Source organism: Opisthocomus hoazin, chromosome 19 (assembly GCF_030867145.1).
Source record: "Opisthocomus hoazin isolate bOpiHoa1 chromosome 19, bOpiHoa1.hap1, whole genome shotgun sequence".
Lineage (NCBI taxonomy): Eukaryota > Metazoa > Chordata > Aves > Opisthocomiformes > Opisthocomidae > Opisthocomus > Opisthocomus hoazin.
Window position 1 is genome coordinate 9,515,632 of NC_134432.1, and position 22,377 is coordinate 9,538,008.

Here is a 22,377-nt window from a genome sequence, read left to right on the forward strand (position 1 = left end):
TTTCGGTCTTTCCCCACCCCCCCTTTCCTCTCTGCCCCTATTTCCCCACCGCACCACTGCTGTAATTCCTCTCTCATTTTGCTGCCCACACCCGTCGGTGGCTGCCGCAAGGTTACGTCTCCATTTAATCACCCCGTAGCCAAGTGAGACGTACCCGACTCTTCTAACCTGCTCTCATAAATCAAAGCAGGAGGCAGGGAGGAGCAAAAATCCCAGTAAGCAGCCAGGGTGATGCTAAGTTGACAGATGCAGGGCAGCGACTGGTGGCTGCCTCTCTGTAGAGCATCTGTGCTTTCCCTCCAGAAGATGAGGCCAAAGGCTGCCTTCATCCCTGTGTAAAGCACTGCAGGCTGCTGCTCCACCACTTTTTGCGAGACAACAGCGTGTTGGGGTGGTAAGACGCCCAGGCCAGAGCAGCAGGGAATGTGCAGGAACGACGACGGCGTCCCTGTGAATCACAGGGTAACGAACTGCCCTCTTTGCAGAAATGAGTGAGTTGTGCCAATGATCAATTTGCCTCATCACGTGCAGCTGCCCATCCGTCACGGGCACCTGCTGATAGCCGCTCACGGCTGCTTTATTGGCATCAATCAAGCAAGAGCCTCTGCAGGCAGCTCCCCGGGTCCCTGCTGATGAACAGCCCGAAAAAAGGGTTACCCCTCTCCCCCCACCTCCTGGCTGAGGGTCCCTCCAGCATCCAGCATCCGGAAATCACAGCCCGCTCTGTTCCGGGAGACAGAAAAGGGGGGAAAAATGGCCAAGTTCCCGTGGCATCTCCTGCACTAAATGGTCAGAAGAGCTGGCAGGGTGCTCTCTGCCCCAGCGGCACGCTGCCCGCGGGCACCAGCCCAGCCCACCTCCCCGAGCCTCTGCAGTGCTCGCCCCCAGCAGCACCCCTTTGCTCCTGCAGACGAGGTACGAGGCCAAGGCACCGGGCAGGTGAGCTCCGCTGCCGCTGTGACAGTGTGGCCACGGCAAAGCTGTTTCCCCTCTCCTGGCCCAGATTCCCTTTGCCTTTCTCACCCACTCCGCTTTTCGTCCAACCCGCTCCCACGGAGCCTCATGCCGCAGCGCTTGGCACCGACTTGCAAAATCACGAGTGCCCATATCACTGCAAAATCCGTGCAAAACCTCACTGCAAACCCCCTGTGAGCCTGGGGCAGAGGTGGTGGTGCCGCAAGGGCACGGCGGGGCTGAGCCAGGGAAAGCCACTGGCTGGGAACAAAAGCCCAGCTCCCGTCCTCGACACGAGATGGGACACACGCGGGCACAGAGCTGGGAGCAGAGCTCTATGCTGCCGAGAGAACTGGAAATAAAATAACAAACAAATAAAAAAAAATGGAAAATCCAGTTGATTGTACTTCGGCGAAGAATTCAGAGAGCAAAGGGGCTCACTTGGGAGCAAAACGAAGATGAATCGACAACGAGTTCAAGAGAATTCATTCTGCCACTGAACACTTGTCTCTCCATCAGGACATCTCAAAGGCTCGTCAAGCGAAGGCAAGGCTTTTATTTGTTTCTATGGTTGCCATAACAATAGACCTGTATGTCATGTCAGGCGGCAGCTGAGGCTCGCGCCTCTGATTTATAGCGGCTCACCAGAAATTATCAACTTTTCTGCAGAGTGGGCGGCACAGTGAACCAGGACCACCGGCGTCTGGCAGTGCCGCGTCTGCCTCCCCGTTATCCCCCCCCCTCGGTCCCCCGCAGCCGGCCGCGCCCCAAGGGATGCTTTTATTATCCCCCAAGGGGTGCTCGGTGCTGACGCGGCAGGACCCAGGGGCTGTGGTTGCAGGTTCTCCCCGTGAGCTGTCAACGGGGCAGAGCAGCGTACGCTGCCACAATTACAGCGATTCCCGGTCCCACGGGACAAGCGGTACCTCCTAAAGGGCCAAAAAGAGACGGCAAGGTGTCCAGGGAAGGCCAGAGAAGGATCAAACACCTGACAGTGATTTATTAAAATGAATATGGACTACTGTGTTCATCGCTAGCTTATGGAGCAATACAGGTAAGGGGAGGCATGGGAGCAACAGGGAGAGGGAACAACGAGACGTCTTGAAAACCAGCGAAACAACGTGGGACTGGGAGGTATTTCTTGTCCTGGCAGGGGATGCAGCCTGCCTGGCCTGGGACCCAGGCTCCAGCCCCAGCCAGAGCCCTGCAGCGCTGCCAGCCAACCTCACGTGAACAAAGATGTCACCGTTAGCGTGGCTCCGCGAGCCCAGACGTGCGACCAACGTGATCATCGTGTGGAGGATCAGACCGGGGTCGAGGGGATGCTCAGTATGGTTACTGATAAATTATACATATGATTTTCATTAACTCTAAGCACCCTCCTGCTTAATTTATGATGCACAGCCCCCAAAACTTCCACCACCAAGTTCTGCATGCCAAGTCCTGTCCCCGCTCGTGCCCCAACACGTCTGGGAGCATCCCTGGTGGGACGTTTGCACGGAGCCCTTTGGCTCCTGTCTATGGAAGTTTCTCCATGGCTTGGCTGCAGCAGCGGGAGGAAGCTTGGGCCCTTCGTTCCCATCCACCAAAGCACTGCGCACAGCAGTGGGGAAACCCACGGAGAACGGCCTCCCTCCGGAGAAGCAGCAGGGAGTCAGCATTTCTCCAGAGAGCTGCTGAAAGGCAGAACCCCCTCTGTCCCTTCCATAGTCTCAAGCGTCTTCATAAAAATACAAGGCCACATTTGAACCTTTAACCCTCTGAGCTGTAAAGACTTCATCACTTGTTTTCTCCAAGCCAGGCTTTCTGCAATTTCCCTCTATTAAACTCTTCAAGACAAGTGACCCCAGAGCCAAAAGGCATCAGACTAATGAAAGGTCTGGAGGAATGCAGCACGCTCGTTATTAAGGACACAGAAGAAATACAGGACTGAGCTACCATCACAGTGTTACAGGACAGCAAACAGGGCACTCCGGGTGCCGCGACGCAGCCGTGTTGCAGCCGGTGTCAGACAGCCCTGGGTCTGCCCCTTGGCACAGGGACGTGACTGTGTTAGAGCCCACAGGACCACCCCGGGGGCTGCCAGCACGGGGGGATGGCAGTGCCACTGCTGTCCAACAGCCGGGGAACCGGTCCCCTCCTCTGTGCAGAGGGGACTGGCTGTGTTGGAACACCTATGCCATGGACAACATGTGTTGACCTCCCACAGTAGGTCTGACATTATGGGTCATCATCCGGACATCCGCACCACCAACACTGCCGCGTTACTGCTCCCTTGAGAAGCTACCAACACTTGTCAGTCCAGAGGCATAAAGCAAAGAGGTTGCAAGATAAACTGCTCTTAAAGGACCTTTCTTCTTGCATGAAAGCACCCAAGAACCTCAGAGGAGGCTCTGGGAGACAGGCCAACGCGGTGCCTGCGAGCACCAACACGGCAACGTCCCAGCTCACCGACTGCAGTGGACCTGAGCAGCCCCAGCGTTAGCTCCTCCACACCACCATGCTCCGCTCAGGCTGTACCACCTCGGTTTCCACCCACCCCAGGGGGCCTGGGATCCGAGCTCGCAGCCTGATCCCCCTTTGAGAAGTGTTTAGGTTCTCACGCAGAAATAATAAGATCACTTTTCGGCTTGCACTGTATCTGTGAAACTTTCCATAATTCAACATCAAATATTTATTATTACATTTATTAAAGTTTTAATAATTTAGCACCTCCCGTAAGTAAGATACAAGCGCCGTGAACTCGCCTCCCTTATTCTACTTGGGTCTCTCCAATATTTATACCCGGACTTCTCAGTTCAGGTTCCATTTTAAGAGGGGAGCAGGCAACAGCCTCCGTGCTGGGAACTCCCCTCCTCCTGCCTGGCATTCACCCATCCCGACCGAGACTGCTCCATGAGGATCAGTGCCCAGAGACAGTTACTGCACCGGAGCAGAGAGCAAGCTTCCTAGCCTCTACTTTCACTAAGGTACTTTTAACGAAGCTGCGAGCAGGCAAAGAAGAAATAACGTTCTCCCGGCATTTTGGCTTGAAAAATGTTAACACACAACAAGGCAACCCTTCACCTTCTCAAATGAAAAGCAATAGTCTTGTGCAGACAAGAAAAACAACACTTCTAAGAGAGCCAAATTGTGATAGATATGTACCATCAGTCTCTTTTTGGAGGAGAGGGAACAGGCACTAATTAGCAACAAAAACACACTTGGAAGCGAGGACCGCTTGGATGCTAGTCCTGGCTTTGCCACGGGTTTTGTAGGCACTTGCTCCAAGCATAGCCCTGCCAAGACTCATGATGATGGGACAGAAGAACGGAAATCCACCATCCCATCACTCTGGGAAAAGACAAGACAGAAGGGCCTGGGAGACACGAGAATCCTGCTCATGCCCAGAAGATGATTTGCAACACAGAAAAGAATTTGCAGGTGAGGAAATCATGTCTTGAGTCAACAGGAGAAGGCAGCGAGAAGGGAGTGATGGAGGGAGGGATCAGGGAGTCTCCCTGGCACTCAACAATCACATGCTCAGTCTTAATTTAATGGAGGAGAGGGGAACACACGCTAAATACCTTAGGAATTAAACAGTTAAACTTCTGTAGTTTACAGCTCAACACTTGTAAAGCAGGCAGAGGAGGACAACCACCAGCATCATTCTCCTCCCAGGCAGAGGCTGCTGCTCCCTTTCCAGCTGGGGCACAGAGGACAACCATCCTGCCTGGCTCCTTTTCCAGGAGACCCCCCCCTTTGCCCACCCTCAGCCCGCTCTCCCAGCAAACAGCCTCTCCTTCCACCAGGACAATTCTCCTCCTGCAATGCTCTCTCAGCTCCCACTTCTGAACTAGACTGTCACATATCCAATGACATCTGGTTAACATACAAGCTAGCCAAAATGGGAGAGCCAGAGGAATATCCAAGCATTCACTGAACTCAAGGAAGGAAAAAAACCCTTTAACTGTCTAATAATTGGACAAGCAACATGGTCTTTCACCAGTGTCTGATCTTGGCCCTTCGTGAGCACCACAGCAGACTTTCAAGTGCTTCGTCAATGTGATACACGCATGAGTTTCTGAAAGATGATAGCACATCCATTCTGGTAAACGCATCAGTTCAAACTATTCAATCTAACATTAGATTTAAGCCACTTCAAAATTGCCTTGCCACAGGTTCATACCAATTTACCTAACTCGAGTGGCAGACTTCAGAGCTATATGCACAGGCCTGGCCTAGACTCATCAAGACCAAAAGAGCCTGGAGAGCTATCACATCATATTTCTTATTGGAAGAAAATTAATCAAACTTATGATCATAGAAATTACTATATCTTCAATAACAATTTAGAGAGCAGTGTAGTCACTCAAGCCTGAGGAAGACGAGAAATCTGCTTCCTACCTGACATCTGCTGGATCTTCCGTCACCAGAACATCTGTCTTGCAGCTGGCGAGAGGATTGATGGAAAGCTCCACAGGGGGGACCACGAAGCTCTTACTGACAGGCAGCCACAGGCCTTGACCCAGACTATAGGTGGACCTGGAAGAAGGACAAACGTATCACACAGGAACAGTGTCCACAGCGAACGGTGGCCCTCTATTGCCCCTGACTGCCTGGAAGTCAGAGCAGTGGTGGCACTGTGGGACATCTTAGTTGTTTAGTCCTGTCTTGAAAGCCAAATGAGAGAAGGAACAGCTAGAGGTACAACAGGGAGAACACAGGGATGGTCACACTCTCCTTTTTAGTTACGGGGGACTTTCTGTGTGCACCATCCTCAGTATTGCTGAATCATGTCTGGCCAAGGGGACAAGAGGGAAACCCTTCCCCATCCACAGAATGTGGACAAATATTTCAGGTCTGTCACAGGCCGACACTCGTGTTCTCCAGCCAGCACAAGATGGAGCCAGGAGTGACCGAGAGGTAGCATCTGCTGAGACGTCCTCACCAGTGCTCCCCTCCCCGATGTCCAAGCTGAACACTCCTGTGACTCACCTGAGTATCTTCTCCGGCGCCTGCTCTCCTGTGACCAAGTCGTATCCCCGCTCGAGCGTCGTATAGGGCCACGGCCTGGGAGGCAGAGAGGGAAAGAGCGGCTGTGGCACGTCACGCAGCAGGGCAAGCGGCACAGCCTGGTCCCGGGTCTCTGCAGCCAGTGATAGCTGGTGGGGAGGAGAACCGGGCTCCTCACCAACATGGGAGCCAGGACAGAGTGAACACACCACCATACCACCACTCACCCTTCGCTGTGTCCCCAGTCGCTGCGCACACACAAGTGGCGATGGACAGGGTCCGGGGCGTAGCCTTCGTGGCAGCTGCACTCTCCTGAAAGAGAAGAGGGAAAGATGAGACCTCTCTGTTCCTGAAGAACATCAGGGACCGTGGTGTCAGGCCCTCCTCCCTGGCTGCCCATCTCGGCTGGTTCATGGTCATTCCTGGTCCCTGCTGTCGACCTGGAGCACTTTGGACTCTTCTGAAACCTCCAGGAGACGCGGAGGAAGAGATGAGGAGATGTGAAAAGCTGCAAGAAACCTGTAGCTCTTCTGAAGGGGGTTACGTGATGTAGCTCCCACGGTAACTGGGGGTGAGATTTCATGATGCTAAAGGTCTGTCCTTAACCCATGTTCCTGCGCAGCCCTACCATCCTGGTCACATCCCCATCCCACCTCTGCCCCTGCCACCTCACATGACGATGGGGTGGCAGAGTCTTCTGCAGCCCAAACCCCCACAGGAGGATGCAGGAGCCCCCGAGCTCCACCTTCTGCAGGCAGCGCTGATGCCGTGCCCCCGTCCCGCGGCTGCAGGGCTCCCGGCCCCGCTCCTCTTCTTTCCGTGGCTGCTGGCTCACCCTGTTACACCCTCCTGACAGCAGGAGAAGACGTTTCCCACACCAGAAACCTGACGGCGCTTGGCCCAAATTGATTCCTTGTTTGGGAGAAATACATAACCCGAAGCAAGAAACAGCAAAATCGAAAGATTAATTGGATTTGCACATGGAGTTTGTGTTACAAGCTCCTGCCAATGGTTTTTTTCCCCCCTGCTCTCCCCATCATGCCTGACGGCATGGCAGGCTGAGCTGTAAACACCAGCAAAGGTGGGGAAGGGCTCTGGGGAACCCAGGAAGGATTCCTCGGGGGGGTACCCCCATCATGGCGCTAATGCAGACTGGCAGGTACCTGTGTGCTCATCAGGATCCTAAGCAAGTTCTTAAAATGCCTCGCAGCGATTACAGTAAAGAGCTTTATTGTCGGGAGGGAGTGAGACTGGGGTTCAGCTGCTGAGATTTTTGAGGAAAAGACGCCTGGAAAGGGGGAGGTGGAAAAAAAAGAAGGGGGGGGGAAGAAAGAGACAGCTAATGATGTGCTAAAATGCAACAGCACCTTCATGAAATATTCACTGTCTTAAACACGTCTAATATTAAAGATTAAATATCCTGGGATTTGTCCTAGCGACTTCGAAGCACTGATTTATGATCTGTCAAAAGCTGCTAACCTCATGATTCATAATGGGAGCGGCAGGAACATTGCTTCTCCAAAGGGAAAGCGCTGGGAAGGAGACGGCGACGCGAGCCCCTGCTCCGGCTCAGCCGTGCCCGGGGGCTGGGGAGGTCTCGTCGCAAGGAAATACGGGTGCTAATGGCTCCATCAGTGATTTTAAAAAAAGAAAAGTTATTTTTTCTTTGGGTGCTTAGTACGCAAGTTTCCCCAGCCGTGCCGCGGATCATTAATTCCTGGCGCTTATTACATAACAAATATATGCTCTGCAAATGAGAGACATCTCAAAGTGCTTGCGAAGCAGAGCTGGGAGTCTTGGGGCACTGACTCGCACTCAGCTCCTGCCACAGAAATTAGAGCAAGCAGGAGAACAACACCTACAGAAGCTGGAATCAAGCAGCCTGAACGCCTCCCTCCTTATCGATGGCTGGCGGTGCCGGGGCGGCGAACCCCTCTCCCGCCGCGCAGGAGGGGTTATTTTGTCTGCCGGTGTGTTTGCTGCTCCGTCAGTTTGGCGTCGGGAGGAGAAACTCTATCAACCTGCAGAAATATTGATTTTATCGACTCCAATCCTGGAGTTTCACAGCTACAGCCAGCGCTCGAGGCTTTACCGGGAGGTTTATTGGGAGGTTTATTTCAGTAAGTGAGAGGGCAAATGGTGGCACCCGCTGGGGAGGACACCCAGGGTGGCAGAGAGGTGGGACACCGGGGAAGCCACCCAGGGCACGGAGACTGCGGGTATCTGCCCCTCACCAGGACCACTCGGGACCAGCTTTCCACAGGTTTTCCAGGGAGATCTGCACCCCTTTGGCAGAGTTTTAGAAACTGGACAGGAATTGTCCCAGCATGGCATCAGATGAGCATCGCAGTCGCTGGAGGAGCAAGGACTCCTATCGCCATGGGCCAGATGGTTTAGGATCTATTTCTGTATCTAGAACCACGAACCGGCAATTAGCGGGGTTTCCAAAACACCTCAGCGGAACCTGCTGTGCTCCTACAGGTTTTCACGAGCTTTTGCTCTCTCCCCATCAGTATCCACCCTCCTTCTTTGGCCCCCTGAGCTACTCCCTTGCTCTCTGTCTGTCCCCATCCTCCCCAGGCTGATGCTGAGCCAGCCAGGCTAATCCTCATGGACAGAGAAACACCCGGTAAAGTCTCCAGAGTGGCAGGAATGGGGGTTCCCATACCTCTAACTCCTCTTTAGGGTAACTATTTTCTAAAGAGCAGATATCAACCTGCCGTTAAAAAACCCAAAACCACCAAAAGCCAAAACAGCACCTTGTTCAGAGCTCCTAAATCCCATGTGCTTCTGAGACGAGTGCAGTTATCCGCACAGCATCGCTCAGCGACGTCAGGATTCAACCTGAGCTTCGAGCCAGCGTCGACCAGAACAACCAAGTTTGACAAAGAGCCGCACCTGAAGCCGGATGCAATTTCCACAGGTCCCGCACACGCCTCAGCGCAGCGTTCGGCTGCTGCGGCAGGACAAATGAATCAAGATCTACAAACCGCTGTGACAAGCACCCCGCTTCCACAGCCACCGACACGCACCTCGCCGGCGGCAACAGCGCAGGCCCTTCCTCGTCCTCTGGATTGATAACGCACAAATCCGTCGGATAATGCACGGCAAATTTTGAGCTGTTACAGCAAAAAGAAGGATCGCTGCTCGCGCCGTTTAAGCGAGAGCAGGTCCCGGTGCTCAGCTCTGGAGGTCCCATGTTGTATTTTGAGTCTGTTATTAAACAAAATACTGGGAAGGGAGGAAACAGCTCTGCAGATGCATCAACCAGAAAACGCCATACCATAGCTCCAGTAAAAGGCTCAGAAAACATGTACATTATTCGCCTGTGGAAGGGCGAGGGCAGAGCTGAGGCCATGGGAACGCAGCAGCACCCACAGCTCTGCTCTCCACCCTCCCCTGCTCCCCTCTCCCCACTTACACAAAATCCCATCACAGACCGCGCTGTCACGACTCATTACAGGTGACACGGAGTCTGAAGCAGCAGGTCGCATCCCCAGACACTGCAGGCACGTCTCGCCTGCAGCCTCCCTCCTCCTGAGCCTTCATCCCCACGGAGGCTGGTGGAAGAGACTGCTGGCAGCTCAGCCCGAGGTGCCACGCAGAGCCACGCGCAGCAAGGCAACGGGGGCTGCATGGCAGGAGCGGGGAGCCCAGCCCGCGGCACCGCAGAAGCAGCCGTGCAGCCCCAGCCTGCTTCAGCCCTGCAGCATGGCAGGCATCGCTCCTGCCCTCAGCCGGGAAGGCGAGATGGATCTGGAGCCTGACCTGCAGGAACAGGGCAAGCTAAGGCCACATCGGCCCGTTTCCAAGCAAAGGGCTTCTCGTGTCACCCGTGCTTCACATCAGCTTTAGTGCTGGAGCTGCAGAAGGGCAGGGCTGGAACAGTCTGCAGCCACTGTTAGCATCCATGGCTTTGGCTCAGGGTTGGCCCATGCTGAGGCTCGCTCATGCCTGAAGGAAACGAATCTACGGCGACCCACATCCGAGCTCACCACCTCCAGTGGCTCAGGCATGGTGCACAGCCAACCACGTGGAGGAAAACAGCTCTCCGGCTCCTGCTGTCCCCCGACCAGCACAGCTGGAGGCTTCAGCTCTGTTTTTTCTATATCTAAGATGGAAGCCGCAGAACTGTTCTTCCATCTCGCCCATCACACTGTGCTGCTGGTCCTCCTGAAAGGGGAAATGGGGACCCGTGCTGCACCGCACCCTCCCTGACCATCCCTGTGCTCTGCCTGGGCAGCAGCAGAGCGGGGCTGCGGGATGAACCGGCGCGCCGGGGCAATCCCGTTAGCTTCGTTAGGGTGAGCAACCAGCCACAGCAATAACGCTGCAAGATCCCCCTCATCCACCGCCCAGTGCACGGCACAAAGCGGGGGCTCCCAGGGTCTCTGTGCTCCCAGCAAAGCTGCTCTTTGCTGCCATTGGCGTTTTTACTTCAGAGGTCAGAGGGGCTTTGGCACAGGTGGTCAGCCTTCTCCTGGCACTGTCGGCCTCCGTGATTCCCTCCTCCACAGCAGCACCTCCACCCCCAATGTTCACCCAACGATGCCCTGCCGTGCCCCCGCCGCAAGGGCATCACCCTGGGGACCCGTCCGGGCGCCAGCTGGGGCGGCAGCCTGTTCCCGAGGCTGCAGGGACACAGACACGCACCTTTCAGCCCATGTGAGCATCGCATGTACATGCTCACGCCTGCTTTGGGGCTGCCTTTCCCACTCCAAAGGATGCACAGCGTGGCCCCGGCTCTCCAGGTCAGCACCCAAAGCGGGGCCCTCCTCTCTGGAACTCACACCAGGGGACACGCCAGCCCTGGCACAGCACCCTCGGTGCCAGTGCACCGAGCCGGGAGGCTGCGGCACCACTTCCCAGCCACGCTCAGCTCCACAGCCCAGCTGGGTCGGCCTCCCCGCAGAGCCCCTGTCCTGGCCGACGTCCCGGCGAGCTCCAGCACCGCTGTCCCTCCAACACAGAATCACAGAATAGTAGGGGTTGGAAGGGACCTCTGTGGGTCATCTAGTCCAACCCCCTGCCCAAGCAGGGTCACCCAGAGCAGGCTGCACAGCACCGCGTCCAGGCGGGGCTGGAATATCTCCAGAGAAGGAGACTCCACAGCCTCCCTGGGCAGCCTGGGCCAGGGCTCCGTCACCCTCAGAGGGAGGAAGTTCCTCCTCATGTTCAGACGGAACTTCCTCTGCTTCAGTTTGTGCCCATTGCCCCTTGTCCTGTCACTGGGCACCACTGAAAAGAGCTTGGCCCCATCCTCCTGACACCCACCCTTCAGATATTTGTAGGCATTTATAAGGTCCCCTCGCAGCCTTCTCTTCTTCAGGCTGAACAAGCCCAGTTCCCTCAACCTCTCCTCGTAGGGGAGATGCTCCAGTCCCCTCACCATCCTTGTAGCACCACCTCTCGCTTCTCCTCCCTCCACCCACCGCGGCACGGGAGGAGAAAGGGTCTGCAGAGGGAGGTGGGTGCCGGGCGGCAAGACGAGGTCGAGCGTTTTTCAGTGAACAGAGGCAGCTGCTGAGCAGGGCGGCTGCCCGCCCTGCCAGCCCTGACTGCTCCAGTGTTCGCTGCGGGGACGCAGCACAAAGCCCCTCTCTTCTGGACGAGCACAGAGCCATATCCAGGGTTACCAGCCAGCTCCGAGACGGGAGGACTGGAGACTCTCCCCTCCCTCCCTTCCGCCCAGACGAAAAGCCTTTGCCCCCATCAGCAGCCCGAGCTGCATGGCCTGAATCCCCTCGCCAGGAGCAAAGTTGGCTGCAAACAGCATCTCCTGCCTGGGCACTGCTGTCCCAGCCACCAGCTCAGTGCCTGGCGAGGACCATGTCCCCTTGTCACCACTGCCCACAGCAGCAGCCACTGCCCTGCAGCCTTTGCCGTAGTGGAGGGGAGCTGGGTGTTCCCATGGGCTGCCTCCTGCCACTGTGCAGGACACCTCGTGCTGTCCCCAGCTTTGCTGTCCACTAACATGTCCCTTCCAAGGTGGTGGCAATGCCCAGGACCACCGGCAGCAGCCCTGAGCACCAGCCGTGTGGCACAAGCCACCGACAGATCGACACAAGTCACCTCATCCCTCCAGTGGCCACGGTCACCAACCTCCCATAATGAAGCTGTCTCAGAGTCTCAACCATGTCTGGAGCAAGCCCTTCATTGATTTATCCTTTGTGGAAGGTTTCCGAGCTCCTGACCGAGAAACAACTTCTTCATCCAGCACCCGCCAAGTTTGACAAGGGCAAATCAAACCCCGTGTCCCTCAGCCACCTCAAGCGCATGCTCTGGCCCCGTGGGCATCTCTCACGTGGTGGTCTTCCTCACCATTGCAGACCACCCAGGACCCTGTGAGGATAAGGAGGCTGCAGGGTTCCCTTTGGGGCATGACAAGGTCCAGTGGTCCTCGACGCTGTCTCTGAACCATGGGTGACGCTCGGTGCCTTGGCGCATCTCCCTCCCTGCTTACAGCAAGCCCCGTGCAGGCAGATCGGGCACAGCAACACCGCTCCTTGCTGCCAGCCCTCCTCCCGAGGGATGATCGTCAGGGAAGGGAAACCCTGGGCACGAGAGATCTCAGCCACCAAGTCCTCCCACAGACGGGAGTTTCTCTGTCTGAAGTCTGGCCTAAACAAAACCAGGAAGGCACCAAGTGATCTGCCAGCAGCACTCCCTGCGCCAGCTCAGAGCGGCATCTCACGGCTGCTCGGCTGCCCCGCTGCAGCCCCCCTGGGACGGGCAGCTCCCAGCAGCACGATGACAAGCGTGAGCTCGCCAGGGACAGGGCAAGACACACACCTGCACAAGGGCTGGCACCAGGGTTTCCCATCAATGGAGGTACGGGTGAGAGAAAAGTTAAAAAACCTTGCAGCAAAACCTCTCCTTGAAGTTTGCTGAGCCCCTGTGGGATGGCAGAGCGAGGGCCTCTTCTGGGAATGAGACTTGGAGACAATTAAACATGGGCAAGGATGAACAAGGGTCTTAATAATTCATTAAATTCCCAACTTCAATGAAGAAGTGGAGCGTGTTCAGAGAGCTGCTCCTCGAGTCGGGTTGGCCGCGGCTGAGGCCATGGCTCCTCCGGCAACCACAGCGGCAGCACCGGCTCCCGGTGAAGCTCTCTGGGAAGCTTCTCTTCCTGCCCTTGCTATCTGCTGTCCCTGGCCTTCAGGGATGACACGTTCCAAACCTGAGTCTCTGCTCTGTCCTAACAAGAAACGCAGTTTCAGTAAAAGCAGTTCAGCTGTCGAGGAACAAGACAGGGAAGGTGGCTCCTGCCCAGCCAGCCACGCGCAGAGTACGGAGGGAAAATCTGCAGTTAATTTGACAGTTATCCTTCCTCTCCCCCCTCTTCACCCAGATCCATCACAGCACTTAAGCGCACGCTTAACTTCCAAGGATTGCGTCTGGGTTTACGCTCTGCACGGATTCTATCCTCGTTATCATCTGCTCAGCTCCTACATCGAGGAAGCTGTCCCTGGGCACACACATGTAGCTGGCACAAAGAAGCAGCAAGAGGTCCTGAGGGTGGACCAGGGGTGGTCCGCAGTGCCATGGCTGTCATCCGCTGGGGTGAGCACTGCCTCAGAGCTGACCCCGGCGCGGTGACGACCACCTCCTGCAGCGCTGGTGGGACGAGCCAAGCCAGGGAGATGGTCCCAGGAGCAGCTCCGTACAGTGAAACTCATTCCTCTTCCCCCCTCTCCCTGGTCTTCCGACAAGCACAGAAATGCCATTACAAGAACATTAGCAGCTGCAGGATTAAACACTCTAATGGCAGAAAATGAGAGTGTAAAGACAGCGCAGATAACCTTAACTCAGCCCCCTCGCAGGCATGCATTTTGATTGCTGTTTATGTATAACACTTCAGCCCCAAGCTAAATTAGCTTGGGAGTTAACTGCCTCCTGCCCTGCTTGGTGCACGAGGCAAGCTGTGCCGCCACATGAAAAGAAATCGTATATTACATGGGTTCTGACCAAGTTATTAAACTCCATACCTTAGAGAGACAGAACCTCATCTTATAAAAGTCTAAGTCAATAAAGACACTACGATACTCCAACAGCGAAAATAGCAGAAGTGCACAAGAACAAACAAATATTACTTGATGTGCACAAAAGCTGCGTGATATTAAATTGAACTATTGGAGAAAATGGCTGTTTTCATAAACACAAATATACCCTCGCCAGGGTTGGCCATCTCCTGATTTACATGCTCAGCTCCGCAACCTCCAAATCCCCTGAACAGGCTGCCTTTAAAAAACGGCTTTGTTTAAAAATGACTTTCATCTGTCTCCTGCCCACAAGACCCCTGTCCTACCCGGACAGGAACACCATCTGCGGCTCTGGTGACAAACTGGTCCATTTGGAAGTTGATGGAAACCTTTTTTTTTCCCCTTCTTGCCAATTTCCAGAGAAGACCATCCGCTACCACATCTCATTTGGTCCTTACAAGCCCGTGCCTATTGCTCTGGAGGGTTCTGTCAATCGTGGATGCAAAGGAGAGAATTTTGATGGAGAAGTGCCTGATTTATAGATGGAAAAAAAAGAAATTCAACGCATTTGCACCTGCTAATCAAGGCAGCTATCCATCTCATTTATGCCACTGCTCCGGCAGGCCTGACAGCACAGAATCAGCGGCTGTTTTTTCCAGCGTCTGGCCCTCAGGGACCGATTCTCCAGCAGGTCTCTTCAGCGATGCCCGCAGAATGTGCAAGTGAATCAGTTTTGTGCATACAAAGCAGGTAATTGTGCTCACAAATCAGGATTTGCATACGCTGCCGAAAACAGAGGCTCTGCTAAACGTTACCGGTGCCGGCAAGGGAGGCCAGTGAAAAAGCAGCACTCTGGGGCTTTACGCGGAGGTGTCCCAGCACGAGGCAGGAGCGGCAGCGCTGGCAATGTACTCCACGTCTGTCCAAATTCCGGAGAGCGAGGAGAGTTGACTGCAAACCCCAGAAGATGAAAAACCTTCCTCGTTCTTGCTTCAAGCAGCACAGTCAGAACTTGCCAAAAGGACGGAGCGTTTGGCCAGGGCTCCTCAGCCGAGGACCGCATCCTGACCACGGAGTGGTAGCTGTCCCACCGACGCGGCAGCTGGGGCACGGCCACCGTGTCGTGTCTGCAGGGGGAAGACCCGCAGCAGCATCCGTTTATTTCTGTGTTTGCAGCCCCATCAGACCAACCGGCCTGGCCTTTCCAAGGCAGGGGGGAAAGAGCAGGACGATGTTTGGCTCACACGCAGATGTTGGTGCCCCCTCTGAAAGCTCTGATGAGTTGGTGCTTTGCAATGCGAGTTTGAAATTTGTCAGGGGGGCAGCAATCATTTAATTAAAGAGTCACACGGCAAAGACACAAGGGAAGGCAAATTAAGGTCAGGCAAGCAAAAAGTATTTTGGCGTTTTGTAGTGTTTCAGAGCCTCCGTTTTCAGTGCCGATTATTGCTCCTGCTGCAGTAGAACTCGGTGGCTGGAGTCACGAGTCAGCGCGTTGTACAGACAGATCCTGTATAAAACTCCAACCCAAAAGAGGTCTTCAGCGCTGGGAAGGTGTAAGAGCTCGAGTCTCATCAGACAGAGCAGACTCGGCTGCGGGCCGTTGTCCAAACACGTGTCAGGAGCCCGTGGCTCTGCCGTCGAGGGCGAGTCCTGCCTACGCCATGGGGCAAGGGAGCTTTGGGCCAAGGCTGTATCCACACTGCCATGGAGAGTGGCTCCGAGGGGAAGGCTGAAGTTGGGTTAGCTATACATGTGCTGGAAGACCTCGAAACTGGCTCTGCTGCTCTTCACAGGGAAGACCTTCAAGGCTTTCATCCTCCAGACAGGACAAACCTCAGTCCACCCTCCTTACAGATGCTTCCTCCAGCCCAGAGAGGCTGGGAAAACCCCCAGCACCCTTGGGGTGCTCACAGAGACGATAAAATCCCTGACCTGAAAAGGTTGATATCTAGGCAGAATTTATGTCCCATAGTAAAACTACAAGCCTGCCTATCTCACAGTGATAAAAATAAATCACCCTTAAAAATAGAATGACATTAATAAACCTAAAAATACATGCAGCACATCATGGAGTTATGGTCTGCTCCCAGCCTGGCACAAAAACTTCTCACCAGTTAAGGGCTGGCCAACGGTGATGAACACAAGTGGTGCTTGGGGCTATGTCCTGGGGTCAGGTGTCAAATACGTACTTCGAAAGGTCTAATTTTCAATGGGTGGCTGCTCAGCTTCTGTGAAGTTTGGACCTCTTCTGGGGATCCTACATTTAGGCTGTGAAAATCAGCAGCCCCACCAGGGAGTCCTGCTCTGCCCCTATGGATCCAGCTGGCAGAGACAGGAGCAAGCTTTAGCTTTATCCACGTGCAGACTCCCCGGCTGGAGAGGGGGGAAGAAGCCGACTGACAGATTTTGGGTGAGGAAGCCGAAAGTTCCGATCAAGGCTGCTCTGCCCTCACCTCCCATGATGGGTACAGCAGAGGATGGGAACCAGGGACGGGAGCTGCAGAGCAGCTGGCGAGGTTCGGACCCAGCGCGGTGCCGGAGCAGAGCACCTCCTGGGCTAACGAGCATCGCTCCCTTCCCTGCAAACGCGATCTGACACATCCCGCTCAAGCGTGGGGCACCCAGCGAGAGCGACAAGCTGCTCCGGCGAGCTGGGGACGCAGCGGGAGCAGCAGCTGGGCCGGCACGGGAAAACGGCCGCTCCTCGCAGCAAAGGCCATGCAGGGATTAATCCAGCCCTGCTCGGTGCCAAGGACAGCGCGGGGCTGGCGAGCGGAGCCACGGGGCTCTTCCAGCAGGGCAGTCACGGGCTGGCTCCATACGGTCTCCCCATGGTTTCTGCTGGAGGCAGAGTTTTTTTCTCTCCTCCTCTGAACAAGGGAAGAGCTGAATGCATCTTCCCTCTCCCGCAGAGGTGGCTGTGTTGATGCCTGAAATGATCCTTCTGCTCTGTGACATCTGGATGAGAAGAGCCTCCTCCCGCCCCATCTCCATCTGCCCGGGTGGCTGCTGCCACCTCTCAGCCCTCCTCGGGACTGTAGGTGATGCCCAGGGCTCGTCTGCGTGGGGAATTCATCCAGCGTAACCCTTCTGCTGCAGCCAGTGCCCCGGCGTAGACAAGCCTTGAGGAACAGGAGTACTAAAAAGAACGTCGTATTGACCAGGAAAATGGATCAGTATTCAGTATTTGCATCTCAGCTGAGCAGGGAGGGATGAGAACAGGGTCACCCTCAGCAGCCCACAGTACGTTCACCACCCAGGAGGGTTTCTTCCTCTCCAGATGCCATGTATTAATGGCACAGTTCGTGGCAGTAGCAGCCTTAGAACAAGCCACCCCTCTTCAAACCCCTGGCAAAACCAGCAACCAATGTCCCTACACGCAGCCACGAGTCTCACACACAAACACAGGTAGCAGAGGAACTCTCATTTTCCCATTCTCCCTCCCTCAGCGAAGAGGCAAGTGGCTCACGCGGAGAGCTGGGGCTAACCTGGGAGCGGTACTTCTCTGCGAGGACACGGGGCGTTCGCATGCTCCTTAGATACAGAGCATCCCAGGAGCAACAGGGCCGCTGTCTCCATGCCACCGAGCAGGCATCGCACCTGAGGCGCTGGGCAGCAGGAGCAATGCCCACCGCTGCAGAGGGCACAGCACACCCCGTATTACGAAAAACCAGCACGGTCCCCAAGCCACCTTCCCGTGCAAGGTCCCATCACCTGCGCAGCTGAGGAGATGCCATCTCCTAAGGACCAGCCAATGGCTGGGGTCACACGCTTCTTTCCCACCCACGCAGACCCCCTGCCTTCATTCAGTAGTTGCACGTGTGGCGTTTTCTGTGTTCCCAGCTCACTGCAGACTCCAGGGTCTCCACATGTCACCCAGGAGCACATAGGCCAGAAGCAAAGGTGACACTTCTCCTTTGCCTGGCTCAGAGTTGCAGCAGGGCTTGCTGCTGCTTCACAAGGCCAGCCTTTGTGGGCAAGCAGAACACGCTCAGCAAAAAGGTCATTGACAGGCGAGGAAAGACGGCAGACCCCGCAACTCCACGAGGAAGGGTTGGAGGAGATGTGACCTAGGCGACCATCAGGCAGGAGCACTACTGGGAAGCATGGTCCTCTGCGGTGGAATGGTCAAAAAAGCAGAAGGGATGGAGATGGGGCAAGCTCACAAGTAGGTTTTCCAGACCGCACAACAAAACAGCACAACTTAGAAGCAGATAAACTCCACGTGCCTGCAGTTGCCACACCAAAGAACTGATAGGTCCACCAATTCAAATCCCCATCCGTGTGCCCACCTTCTTTCTACTTCGCTGATGGGCGTCAGCACTGTGTGACCCGACTGGTACCTCTCAGCCCTCTGTGCCTAACACCAGGCTGAGGTGAGCTGAGAGACAAACCCTCGCCCTCACACTGCCAAGCCTTCCAAGGTCTTCACTCTTCCTCGGGCACCCTTACCTGTTTCTTGGTCACACAGTTGTTCACAGGCATCAGTGGTCCTCTGCCCACAGAGGTCTCTCACCCAGGGGGACGTGGCATTGATCTGATAGTACAGGGACAGCTTGGCTGGATTAAGCCAGTCGGAGATGTCCAAGTAGCTCCCCTCGCTCACAACAAAGCTGCTGCCTGTAGGGTAGGAAAACAGTGCATTAAGTAAGTGTAAATATTAAAAAAAATTTTAAAATGTGGGTTTTGGCCCAACATCAGAACGCTCTACTCTCCAGGAGCTGCTGTGATGTCAAGATCAGCAAAATAATACCGAGTTCACCAACACTTGGACCCAAAGAACTTCATTTGACCACTCCTCTCCATACAGACGTGCCCCAACAAATGCTCCACCAGCAGGGACACTCCTCTGCCCAGACACTTCCCCACCCCTGCCCTACTCAGCATCACGAGACACCAGATTTGATTCCCAGATCTCTGCAGAAATACGGACCAATGTAATTATTCCGATCCATCAGATTGGAGCATCGCTTCCCCAGCTCATCCACGAGACACCTGGATCCCAGGCTCCGGGCGCGGATGGGCAGCGGTGGCACGGGCTGCTCCCACTCCAGTTCTTTATCGAAGGTGAGTGAATTGGCCCAAGACACAACTTCTCGTATGAGAGTTTTCGTATCGGAGACACTCCCTCACCCTCTCCCTCCTGAGAGCTAGAAGTGAATTCCTGCCAAAAATATTTTCTTACAAAATCTTACGTTTCTTTATTTTCTGAAATGTATTTTTCCCCACTGGCATCTGGGAATATGCATCATCTAATTAGCCAAATAGATTTTCAGTTCAGCCCAATCATTTCCTTATCTAACATCTGAGGCCCAGCATCGCTTGGGGGATTTTGCAGGCACAGAGGTCCTCATTAACTCTGATCTTCAATTACATTGATTATAAGACTGCCTCCATAATAGCACTGCACAGATCAGAGGGGAGCCAAAAAACCTCTGCCATTAAGTAGTGTTTTGCAAAAGTTACCAGGGTAAAAGCCTCTAAAAACAGGGGAGAAGAAACCTTCAAAGAGAAGTGGGCAAGGGGAACTGCCAGGTAGCCCAGGAATGAACAGCCATCCTTCTACTAAGTGCTAGGACTTGCAAACGTGAGCAAAATTTACAGCCACCATCTGAAGATTCAAATCCTTCTTAGCAACTACCCAAGGATAGCAAGTCTGGAGATCCAGGGGATATTTTCATAAAACTTTAGGGCTTGTATCACTTGGTAAAGGACTGGGACATTATTTATCTAAGCACCTGTTCAAGATCTTAGCTCAATGAAAGCCAAGAGATTAAAAAATCAGGACAAAAATCCATAGCAGCAACTACCCCACCCAAACCTGCTTGAGCACAAACTCCTGATTTCCTTCTGAAGGGAATCACTGATCATAGAATCATTAAGGTTGGAAAAGACCTCTAAGATCATCAAGTCCAACCATTCAACCCAACACCACCATGCCTGATAAACCATGTCCTGAACTGCCATATCTACACATTTTTTGAACACCTCCAGGAATGGGGACTCCACCACCAACCTGGGCAGCCTGGTCCAATGCCTGACCACTCTTGCAGTCAAGAAATTTTTCCTGATATCCAATCTAAACCTCCCCTGACACAACTTGAGGCCGTTTCCTCTCGTCTTATTGCTAGTTACTTGGGAGAAGAGACCAACACCCACCTCACTACAACCTCCTTTCAGGTAGCTGTAGAGAATGATAAGGTCCCCCCTCAGCCTCCTCTTATCCAGACTAAACAACCCCAGCTACCTCAGCCACTCCTCATCAGACTCGTGCTCTAGACCCCTCGCCAGCCTCATTGCCCTTCTCTGGATACGCTCCAGCTCCTAACAATGTCCTTCCTGTAGTGAGGGGTCCAAAGCTGAACACAGCACTCAAGGTGTGGCCTCACCAGTGCCAAGTACAGTGGCACGATCACCTCCCTACTCCTGCTGGCCACACCACTCCTGATACACGCCAGGATGCTTCAGCAGGAAGGAGCCCTTTTAAACCTCATCCCACGCCACGTTCTCCATGCAAAGGACAAAAACAGCAAAGTCTGAAGTCAAGCATCCCAGTGAGCGACTCCGTTTTCAGGCAGATCTCAGCACCATGCAAATCTGGGCCCTAATTCCACGTAAATTCAAATCTTCTACACTTCTACTGTCTATACAGGATAAAGATATTCACAGATGCATCTGTACACTGAAAGTCAACCAAGGCTGCCCAGCTCCTGACTGTTCAAGCAACTGAAAACTAGACATCCAGGCTCCAGCTGCTGCGGAGACGCAGCAAGGCAGGAGCCTGCATCACCAAGGCTGCAGGACACATCTCAGTCAGACACAGGGCAGCAGCAAACTGCTGGGTAATCTCCACAGCACCCATGGAAAGCATGGACACGCTGAGCACAAAGAAGTATCTTACAGATGCATAATTGTATTTCTAATATCTTTTCCATGATTATTTAAAGATAGCTTTAAATATCAATGATAACTATTGCTGGTTTATTTTACCAAACAGAAATGCATCATGAACCCATTGGGAGTGTTTACTATTTACATGTATGTGTCTATATAGTAACCTGTGAATCTTGCTTTCTTCCTTCTTTTTGTAGTTCCCTAATAAAGAGCGAGGCTTGGGAGGCACGTAAGCGCATTTTGAGGCTCAGCTACAGACAACTCCCTCTGCACCCAAAGACTGAAGAGCGAAACCAGCAGCTCTTGATTAAATCCCTACTTAATGAACCCCACTTCTAGTTAAAATACAGCCAGCCTGAAAGTAACAGAAGCAAATCAGACATAAAAAAGTCCTGTAATTAGTATTCATAAAGAGACAGGTGCCTCAAGCTGCATGAGGATCCCAGCCCAGGAGCTGCTCTGTGTAGGGAACCCCTGGCCAGGGCGGGTGATGGAAGGGGGACCACTGGAGCTCCCCGCCAGGACAAAGAAGCACACTCACCGCCCTGCTGCCAGGTTTTCATCATTTCTTGACAACCCAGCCTGTTTGCTGCCGGAAGCATAAAAACCCCAAAATTACCTATTTATGGAAGTACCCCCTAAATCAACACCAAAACGTGACACCTGGCTGGGAGCTAAACAATCCCTCTGTCAGCAGAATTCTGGTATACATGTAAAACCCTCAAATTTAGGAAGCTTGAAATAATTTGTAATTTGATCAAGCTTTGCCATGTTCTGCACAGTGAAAGACTTTCCTAAATATAATGCAACCAGAACTTAAATAAAAAAGAAAAGTCCTGGTATTTTCAAGATGATTTACTTATTTTGATTTTAGTAAATCTGATTAAGAAATCACCTTCAACATCAAAATTTTAAGGAAAAAAAAAGAAGCAGAAGTGAAAACATTTGAATCCAAAATCCCTGAAATCAATTTCAGTCTAAAACAGAGGCTTATCCATTTCAGTTAAAAAACCAAAAACCTGGGGAAATGAAAGATTTTGGTTAATTGTGAACACTTTCCTTCCTAGCAAGAAGAAGGGGACATCTTCCAGCCAGGAAACATCTCACATCTTTGAAGCCGAGTGAGTCACAGCTCAGCTGGGTAAGACTTCGAGATGTTCACAGACACTCTCCTCACCTTCACTCCCACTGAAAATACAAACAAACAAACATCCCAACCTTGATCCTTTTATAGTTCGCCTGAGAAAAAAATAACAGGAAAAGGCGTTTTACAAATATTTTGAAAGCTAAAATTCTGAAGATTTCAAAGCCTTTTCACACAATTTCTCTCTTTACTTTCAAAGAATCCACACACAGAAAACAGTTATCAAAAGTCACCGTCGTGCACTTGTCAAAATCATCTTGAAAAGCTCGGAAAGGGCAGGTTGAGTATTGAATCCCTTTAGAAACTACGGAGAACAGACAATTTCTAAGCAAGAGCCGTTTCAAACATCTTTAGCTTCTCAGGAGCATCAGCCAGGCTTGTTTTCACCCTCGTGCAGGCTCT

At 53.4% G+C, this 22,377-nt stretch overlaps 1 protein-coding gene across 1 annotated transcript in view; it reads right to left on the minus strand.

The window, feature by feature from the left end:
* Positions 1-22,377, minus strand: part of ASTN2 (astrotactin 2) — a 360,893-nt gene that overhangs the window by 196,236 nt on the left and 142,280 nt on the right. Inside the window, exons 7-10 of the mRNA XM_075439778.1 lie at positions 18,390-18,557; positions 6,177-6,261; positions 5,932-6,006; positions 5,341-5,478 (exon numbers count right to left, since the gene is read on the minus strand). Of these exons, the coding sequence (XP_075295893.1) occupies positions 5,341-5,478; positions 5,932-6,006; positions 6,177-6,261; positions 18,390-18,557 (466 nt within the window). The remainder of the gene's footprint in view (positions 1-5,340; positions 5,479-5,931; positions 6,007-6,176; positions 6,262-18,389; positions 18,558-22,377) is intronic.